The following is a 9,850-nucleotide window of genomic DNA, read 5'->3' as shown; positions in this document are numbered from 1 at the left end:
AAAAAACCTCCATCAAATGACTCTCATCTGATAAGGGAGGCCAGGCTGTTGGCAGACATGTAGCAAGCAGTTTTGAGCCACATTGTAGGAGAAAATTGCTATCCTCTGAAAAACATAGGGCAGGACAACTTATATGGCCCAAAGTCTGCTCCTTGCCGGTATCTGCAGGTTTTACACACTTCTGTGAAATGTCATTAAGCCTGGGATACACACATATAGTATAATAAAGGATTTGGAGGAGCAAATCTTAACAGTCTTGCATTGCCAACGAAGGATTTCAAGACATCTTTTTCTCTTGATCTAGGATAAAACCCGTGAACGCAGGGGAACAGTTATTAAGATTCTGAGGAATCAATTAATTTGTTTCAACAACTTTAAACAAAGACTTTTCATAGAACTGTAATCAATGAAGGAGTCTTCTGCTAGGAAAGAGAAATGCATTTTTCAGAATACTCAAATACACTCATACCTTCAATACTGTGAGCTTTCCCACTGAAATCAACAATGCTACTATTGAAGTAATGGGGAGGATTTGCAATAGCAAATTAACAGATTTAAGCACATGGGTGTTTTGAAGGCTGGAGACTGAACTCAATTTAACTCAACTGGAGAGCTATTAAATCAGGTTCTGAAAAGCCTTAGTTTCATCTGTCAGCACCCTGGTGACAAACTGTCAGCCTTCTCCCAAAGTCTTAATGGATACATCAATAATATTCCTAGTGATCTTGATAACTCTCATTATTATGTCACAAGTTACAAAACGGTTATTTTTTTTCTTAGTCACATACCCAGAAGCTGCAGCTTAGTGGACAGAGATGGAAGGGTAGGAGTATTTGGGAGGAATGTCTAAGCAAGTTACATCCCTGGAATGTATTACAAGCAGAGGCAAATAATTCACATTGGCTTTCTGGGAATCCCATCCTCCAACTGTCTGAGCAAGAGTACTAACACTCTCCTCTCAAACTGGCTTGCGAGTAATCCTGCACAGGATACTTCTGTAAAAAGGAAAAATAGAGCTGGCATAAACAAACATATTAATTTATAGATGTTATCAACCCTCCTAAAAAACTAGTAAAATCAAACCTAAATCATTTTCAGTGAATTCACTAACTCTGAGACTCTGGTGCCCTCTAGTAAAAAAAGCGCTGAGTAACACTGTTATTGCTTGACATTCACACACACAGAACAGTAACTAGCAACAGGATTCTAGCCTTGTTGGAAAGAAAACACGAGGTTAATAAATCCTTGGGCTTTCTAATGCTGAGAAAAATTTCAACGACTTCTTACACTGTCATGTTTTGAATAGGGATCACATAAAAGAGATCTTATTCCTCTGCCCAGCTAAGCACTGCAGCAATTTTCTGGCAATCAGGGGAAAAATTCTCCTGTGAATTCAATGAGGAGTAGCATCTGCAGCATCAATATTGCACTAGCCTTTGCAATTCATCTGTCCTTCTCCAGCAGATACCAAGAACCAGATTCTCCCAATTTCCAACTTTATACGGCTTTGTCACAAAAGCTTCCAGAATTTCTTCAGAGCAATGCATGTATTAGTCCTGCTGGTGGAGTTTTTTCCACAGGTGAACTATATGCAGCTATATAGAACATTTAACATCATATTGCAGAAACAATTATGTGATTTTGTGAATGTGTTAAAGCCCAGCGTAAGATACTTTGACTAAGCAATGCTCCAAAATTTAGTATTAGCTGAAGTATCAACCTAAAGTACCTGATGATATATTTACAGCAATTAATATTTACACACAGAATGGTTTCATTCTTTGTATATCAGGCTCAACCTGTGTTTGCCACAGCCTTTAATCTTGATGCGTGATTTTTGGATAAGCCAACAAATGGAATTTGAGCTGATCTTTTTCATATCAGAAAAAAATGGACATGGGAGCTGTAAATTTATACTTCTCCTTCCTACTGGTAATTCTGGTGTAACTTTTGGGAAGTCAATACAGATCAAAACCAGCACAAAAAAAATGCAGCAGCTTCTATAGCTTTGCCGAGCCAGCTAAGCCTCCTGCACCTCTTTCTCTACAAAATCCAACAGCGATTGGCAGAGTTGCAAGGGAGTCCAGCTTTATTGGTATCATGGGAAGGCTGAGAAGTCCCTTCACTTTCCAAGACTTGTACTCAGAGGGACTGTTTTTAAAAACACCCACTGACCTTTTGACATCTGTCACTAAATTAATGATTTTTCCTCATAGTGAAGGCAGGAGCCACTGAGGCCAGTTTGACTGACATCTTCCTCAGATGCCACCAACCAAAATAAAACCACTTCCTAAAGGCCGCTGCATGTAGAAGGGGCTATTATTTAGCACTGGTAAAGAGGACCATCACATTATTTTCCCCTCTGTAAGCTAGAAGCCCAAATTTCCTCAGGGAGTACAGGTGCTTTCAGGCACAGGCTCGGCAAAGCAGATGACAGACGCCAGAGCATGCAGCCCTGCTCAGACAGCGAGTGAAGCCTGAGGAGAGCGTCTGGGAGGCGGCAGAGATGACCCGTGCGGCGACGCTGCGCAGGTGCGTGCAACCCCTCTTCGGTCGCACTCAGCACATAACCGCTGCGTTGCCTGGCTCCAACACCCTCGCCGTTACCGAGCTGCTGTGGAAACCGCAGCCAAGGGCGCGACAAGACTAAGGCAAGCGAGACACTCACCGAGGCGCCCCCTCTGCGCGATGGCGCACTTTCAAAAGAGCCGCGCTCCGCCCCTCCCCCGCCTCACTCCGCGCGCGCGAGTGCCGCGCGGCCACGTGACCCGTGGCGCTGCCCGGCGCCCCCGCAGTGACAAAAGATGGCGGCAGCGGCCGAAGGGAAGGGGGCGTGGCGGGCCGCTCTGGCCCCGGCTCTCTATGCTCCCCGCCGGGCGCGCTCTACCCGCTGCCCCGCCGCCGCTCTATGGTCGGCGGGCGCCCAGGCGCGGCGGGCGGGCCGAGGAGGACGGCGGGCGGCAGGGGGCGCTGTGGCGGCCGGCGCGGCGGTTATCATGCTCGGGCAGCCGGGCCTGGGCCTGGGCCGCGGCGCGGGGCGGCGGGAGGCGGCGGCGCGGCGCGGCGTGTTGGTGCCTAGCGGGATGTTTCGCAAGGCGCGGCGGGTGAACGTGCGCAAGCGGAACGACTCGGAGGAGGAGGACGAGGAGCGCGACGAGGAGCCGCCCCAGGAGCCGGCGGCGGCGGCGGCAGCTGGCGCGGCGGGGGACGGGCCTGGCGAGGCCGCCATGGCCCTGGCGGCGGCGGCGGCGGCGCCCGGGCTCCTGCCGCTGCCGAGCGGCTGCGTCCCCCTCGCCCTGCCCGGCAGCCCCGCGGCCTTCGCCTGCGCCGCCAGCTACGGCGCGGCGCTGGGGCTGGGGCTGGGGCTGGCGGGCGGCGGCGGCCTGGGAACGCTCCCGGCGCCCGCCCTGCTGCCCCCGCCGCCACCGCAGCAGCAGGGCAACGGGCTGCCGGGGCCCGGCCGCGGCAAGGAGAAGAAGCGGCCGCGGGAGAACAAAGAGGCGCCGCGGGCCAGTCTGCTCAGCTTCCAGGACGAGGAGGAGGGTGAGCGGCGGCTGCCGGGCCCGCCGGGGACAGGAAGGGAAGCGGGGCCGGGGCCGCTCCGCCCGCCCGCCCCCCCATCCCGGAGAGGGCCGGGGCCTGCCTTTCTTGCTATTTTTATTATTGTATTTCCAAGCGGCGAGGCGGTGTGCCTTATCGGGCCGCTTCCCCTGCTGGATTCCGGTTTGGCGGGTGGCACGGCGCTGCTTGCCGGCCGGCGCGGCCCTGGGCCCGGCCTCTTCACCCCCTCCGCGACCCCCCCCCCCCCGGTAGCCCTCAGGCCTGAGGGGTTTCTCTCCTCCTTTTTTTTTTTCTTTTTCCCTCCACCGAAAAAAGTCCCTGCAGTGGCTTTACGTGGTGCTAGTTTCCATGCCATGCGGCCGGCGCTAATAGGCCGGATCAGATGGCCCCCTCCTCGCAGGCTTCTCGTGAGGTCGGTAGTGTTTTGGTGCCGGGCTGGTCCACCGCGACTGCCAGGTTAAGCTCCCCGAATAGCAGAAGGGGTTGAACCGTCCAGGCTCCAGCGTTCAGAAGAATAGCGCAGCTGTGCTTGTTACGTGCTTGTAACTACTTCGACTAGTAATGCTGCCCGTCTGTAGCGGGTACCAGGCTCGTGAATTGGTCAGCTCGCATTCGGATAATCTAATGATGGATAAGAGTTAACTAGTATACATCTAAAATAAACAAAAAAAACCCCACTCCTTCAAAACTCGAGTTCATTGCACCTCAAAAGTTCAGGGCGAATAAAACATGCAGTTTGTTTTTGTGATGCTCTTTGTCCACAGGGCAGTTAGTAAGCATTTTGATTTTTTTCTTTCCTTTTTTTTTTTTTTTTAAATAAAAAGGACTACTCTTATAATCACTGGAACTTGGGTTCTAAGGCTTGTAACTTTAAAATCTGGAGAGAAATATTGTAATTACAGTATTTACTTGGAAAAAGAAACTTCGATTTCCTACCTCAAACTTTGACTTTGTGGTGCTGTTTAGTTCTTTGGCTTATGGGATACTTTTTGGTAGGCTGTAGTTCTGCAGGCATTTAAACTGATAGTACAATCAAAAAAAATGCATTTCCTAACTGCTGTCCATTAGTTGTACTGATATGTGTATATGTGTGACTGTAAAAGGAATGTTAACCTAAGACATTTGGGCTTCTTGTTTTCTTTCAAATTTGGGGTCACAGTGGAGAATCAGCTGCTACAGAGAGATTTCCTGTAGCCAGATAAAAGCAGGCAATGTGTGTACACTTTCCTGTAACTTCAGCCTTGCTTTTGTGTGGCTGTACTATGAGTGAGATGCACTTGCAAAATAACATAACAAAAAGCAAGGTAGGCGTGAATCTCCAAAGGGATAGTATGGGACTGTTTTTGCCACAGTGATGCAAGTGTAAAGTCGCATCAAACTATGCTCTTAGTGGTACTTATTAAGTTGTTCTAGGTACAAAATTAAGAGAATTATTAGGTAAGTATACTTCTTTGCAGGTCTAATGTAATGTTTTTCAACTTTTCTTTAAAAGAAACTGAAGAAGTTTTTAAAGTGAAGAAATCAAGTTACAGCAAAAAGATTGTAAAACAGCTGAAGAAAGAATACAAAGAAGATCTTGAAAAATCAAAAGTTAGAACAGAGGTCAATTCTCCAACAGATGGTAACTGCAATACTAACAGTAACTATTATTAATGGCAAAGATTAAGTATTGTAAATACAAATGATTTGTTTTCAAGATGCACTGTCAGTCTTCTTTAGAGGATTAGGCATTTAGAACTGAAATAGAGCATGCATTAAATATGTTCGTTTGAACCTTACAAATGCTGTTCTGAAGCTGGTAGCATTCTTTGAATCTTTCTGGTGTGGAAGTGAATGTAGAAGGTTGAAACTTTTCAAAAAACCTTCGTACATGTTGTCAGCAGATCTCAGTAGTTTTTGTATTGCGACTCTGTTTATTTTTCTCAGATGAGTTCCTCTTAATAATTAGTTTAGAACTGCAGCTAGTGCTTATCTGACAGAATGTGTCTTTGTGATGCAGCTTCTCAAAAGGCAAAATTATGGGGTGAGCAGTGTGCTGTTCTTTAAGTGAATTATTCAACAGCTGTGTGTTTCAGGAATGGGACCTTAAAGTAGGGAATAGTTGATGATTGAGATGACAGGATGGAAGTGTTGGAACAGAAGGATCTTTTAACAATGTACAGTTCTCCATATCTTGGAATAAAGCCTGGGATTTCACCTTCATTGTTCTTCTACTGTTGGCTTTTTGGAAAGCCTGTTGGCAAAGTGTAAAGGTTGCTTTTCCTCTTCCAGTTGTTTCACGTACAGAGTGATAACCTGCTACCCTATGAGCACAAGTGCAAGGTTTATGATCTAGAAGTTGCACTGATACCTGAAGTGCATGAGAGTTGAACATGGTCCCATGTAGAAATTTGCCTTTTTTTAAATCACAAAACTCTGACAACAAGTTATTTGTTATTAGAATGTTTGAGTTGCTTGTACAGTGGTACTACGTATCAGCAGAAACAGATGATTTCTGTGGCTAACATTCAGATGATCTGTGGAAAGCTGGATCTTTATTCTTGCTTTTGCCACAAGACTGTATTATGCTGGGCAAATCAAGTAAGATGTGTTTATTTTCTGTTTATCTGTTTTGTGGTATCTGTGGTTGGCTTGGATACAGTGGAGAGACCTCATGGCTGCTAGTGAATCAGTGGTCTGGCTTCTCTAAACAAATGTTACAAAATGCTAAATTCAAATTTGGATAATACAGCTTGGATTGGGTAGCTGTATTTAGTATGCATTTTTTTTACATGATGTTTGTACCTGCTGCCTATATTTGAATATTAACCACCTAACTTAGGGTAATGTTGCACTCCTGCCCAGGAGACAAAAAGGTTCTTTTTGAAGTGAATCTGATTTTGTGCAAAGATTTGGTGCAACACAGGCAAGATGCACACTGAACTGGATTAGGGAAAAATTAAGCACTAAACAGTGGTTTATATTGGGCCACATATATGATGGCAACCTACTGCTGTTATCAACCATTCCATTAGAGCAAATAGTGGAAGTCTTGAGTTGAAGAGTTTTAATCATATGGCTGAAACATGTCTAAAGAATATCTTGTTTTCACTGTTGCTTTCTAATCACTTGCATAAGAGGCTGTGTGAAGGTTGCACATATTATCTTAATTTTTGAGTTCCCTCACTTTTTTAATGCTTGGCTATACATAGAATATTTAATGGTTTGGGGATGTCTGCTTTGCCAGACTTCATTTTGAGAGGATTTCAGTGACTAATAAAATGCACTTTTTGTGTTGTGGTTATGTCCCTAAACAATGAAATTAACGTTTAACACTTTCATTTAATTTTTACTTCAAGTCGTTAGATCTTAAAAAATGTTTTTGAATGGTTTTTACAAAAGAGAGTGAAAGATGGGCTTTGTCGTCTTAACAGTTGAACCACCTCTAGAAAAGGATATAAGGATCAAGGATATAAGTCAAGAAGATGGAACTACAAACAGTGAACAAGGTGAAGAAGAAATGGAAGTTGAAAGTGAGAAGGAAGAAGAAAAACCAAAAGCTGGTGGGGCGTTTTCAAGTGCTCTGTCATCGCTGAATGTTCTCCGCCCAGGTGGGTTTTTGTGATATGTCTGATACACTGAGAAATGCTTTAGCCAGCAGTTACAGCAGACTGATATATTTGAGGGATTCAGAAATATTTCTTAGGAATGTAGCCAGCATCTGAGAATTCAGGAAACTGCCATTTTCCACGGCTGCTCAGTTTTGGAAACCTTATGTGAGAAAATGCTGCAGTACAGAATGCTTAATCTTCATGTTAAAACCAAGAATTTATCTCTCAACGTGATAATAAACTAACAATTTAGATTCAGGATAAGTTGCTCAATGTGAATTTTAACTGCTTTCAATTGAAACCTTGTCTTCAGTTTAAATGTCTCAGTTACGGGTCTGAAAGGTACCTCAAATGTTTTTTTACTTCATTCTGTCTAATGAGATTCTTGTCAGGCCCTGAGGCCAAAAAAATCACTTTGAGAAAATATTTTTTTAGGAAGTTTAACTGCTTGTTAACTAACTCATGTGGTAGCCTGCTCCCCAATACAAACTTCCTCTGCATGTCCTCGGTCCACAGATTTGACTGTATTTCACAGAGTGCAATAATATGAGGAAAAAGAATTTCTCTAGTTGACTCCCAAATCTTTTTTCCATTAAGGGGTAATTGCAAAGTAGTGCAGCATATATATTATTTCATTTCCAAAGATACTGCTGGTTTGAGTAGACTATGTTACTTCAAGTATAAAGAGAATCTGAACTTTAATCTTTTGTGTGTACCTAATCAAAGCAGCGGTAAAAATTCTTGATGTTCAAAAAAAAATTTTGGAGGGAGGAGGGGAGGGGAGACATTCTATATATGAATTAAGAGCAGTATCAGATCAAGGAGTGGCATTGCCAAGAACCTTTATTGCCTTCCTCCCCTTGCAGTAGTCAGCCCCCATAAAAGGCTTCCTCTTCTCTAGGAGTATTTCCCTTAGGGACATCAGGCTCCTGTGGCATGTAAGCTGATGGAAGCAGAGCAAGTTGTTTTGGGAAAAATCCCAACTTTGAGAGTTTAAGGTCTGAAATGTTGCATGTGTAGCTTGCTTGCAAGTGTGTGTGTGTCTGTGTGTGTCCGTCTCTCTCTCGTTCTTTGCTGTTTGCAAAGAAGAGTTGGTAGAGTAGCAACGATGAGCAATAAGGAGTCACAATACCTGTTTGGTTGCAGTGGTTGTTTAACGGTGCAAACATCTATCTCTAGGAGAAATTCCAGATGCTGCTTTTATTCATGCCGCTAGGAAAAAGCGTCAAATGGCTCGTGAACTTGGAGACTTTACACCTGTTGACAGTGAACCAGGTAAAAGCCGCCTTGTTCGAGAAGACGAAAATGATGCCAGTGATGATGAAGATGATGATGAGAAGAGGAGGATAGTTTTTACGGTGAAGGAAAAATCCCAAAGGCAAAAGATTGCTGAGGAAATAGGTAAAATCTTTTCAGAAGGACAGTTGCACAGCTGATAAATATTCACACTGTTTTCCTTGCAAGTGCTCCCTTTCAGTATTTTGAAACAACTCATTTTTCAAACACCAAAGTACCTATCAGGATTATAATCTATGTAGCATACAGTACTTACTAGATGTAAATCTGGAATTATGTTCTGTTTTTTTTGTTTTTTTCCTTTTTTTTTGAGTACTGCAGAAAGAAGTCTGCTTATAAAATTTCATGTGCACAAACTAAGTTTCCGTGCTAGAAACATACAGCTCTACCCAGTCTTATGCAAACTTGCACTTAGAAGCAATTATTATGTGATCAGTATTGGTCCTGTGTTTTTTTTAGGAAGTGTATATAGTTGCCAGAAGAGCACTTGTTCTTCAATGTAGTATTCTGCTTGCTGGCAAGCAGGTAAAATAATCTTTGACAAAAGGAGAATTTTTAAGATGTAGGTTTATAGTATTAGCTTTACCAACAGTTGATTGCAAATATATCCATTGGATTTTTGAAATGAAACATCCGTGATCATACTTCAGACTAGCATCCTTAGTTCCTTGCGAAGAGGGAGGGAGAATGCACTGAACTCCATGTTCCCACTGGAGCATGTCTTTCAACATGTCCATCACTATGAATATATTATCTTCTCCTTTTTGTTGCCCGTTTGTTTCACTTGAGTTCAGGTATTGAGGGAAGCGATGATGAAGCACTGGTGACAGGGGAGCAGGATGAAGAACTCAGTAGATGGGAGCAAGAACAGATACGGAAAGGAATCAACATACCTCAGGTATGTATTTAGTTGTGAACCTTTTCTGTTTTGTTTTTGCATGTATTGGCTAAATCCATTACAAACTTCAGTAGTTTACAGAAGGCAGCTTCATCTGAGTAGATTAGTCTGGAATTTCTGATATTCCTTAAAATGAAGTGAGAATTTAGATTTTAGGTGTCCAGTGGCATTTGTTTCTTTAGTCTCTCTCTGTTCTAGATTAGGTATTGATCATTTTTTGTGCTGTTAACCAGCATTTATTTGCAGCCTAGAATAGAGCTAGAATAATGCCACTTTTGAAAAGACCTTTGTTCCTGTTTATCAGTGGGTTTGTGGAGTCTGTGCTGTAACAGGGTGTGCTGCTTTGCTGTTGCATTTTTGTTGCAGCATAAACATAGAGCCGGAATTTGCAGCAGGTCCTGCCATATGTCTCTACAGTTCATTTAAGTCCTGGTGATAATTACGTTAATGTGTATCTGCCTACATTTTTCATTTTGCAAGGTTTGAGATGTGAAACAAAATAAGT

The 9,850-nt window shown here is 43.7% G+C and overlaps 1 protein-coding gene across 1 annotated transcript in view; it reads left to right on the top strand.

The window, feature by feature from the left end:
* Nucleotides 1-2,950: 2,950 nt before the first annotated feature.
* Nucleotides 2,951-9,850, top strand: part of PAXBP1 (PAX3 and PAX7 binding protein 1) — a 28,265-nt gene continuing 21,365 nt past the window's right edge. The window contains exons 1-5 of the mRNA XM_064524260.1: nucleotides 2,951-3,543; nucleotides 5,054-5,182; nucleotides 6,975-7,151; nucleotides 8,331-8,552; nucleotides 9,242-9,345. Coding sequence (XP_064380330.1) covers nucleotides 2,997-3,543; nucleotides 5,054-5,182; nucleotides 6,975-7,151; nucleotides 8,331-8,552; nucleotides 9,242-9,345 — 1,179 coding nt within the window. The 5' untranslated portion in view covers nucleotides 2,951-2,996. The remainder of the gene's footprint in view (nucleotides 3,544-5,053; nucleotides 5,183-6,974; nucleotides 7,152-8,330; nucleotides 8,553-9,241; nucleotides 9,346-9,850) is intronic.

Source organism: Dromaius novaehollandiae, chromosome 1 (genome assembly GCF_036370855.1).
Source record: "Dromaius novaehollandiae isolate bDroNov1 chromosome 1, bDroNov1.hap1, whole genome shotgun sequence".
Classification (NCBI taxonomy): domain Eukaryota; kingdom Metazoa; phylum Chordata; class Aves; order Casuariiformes; family Dromaiidae; genus Dromaius; species Dromaius novaehollandiae.
This window is presented reverse-complemented; position numbering and strand designations above follow the sequence as displayed.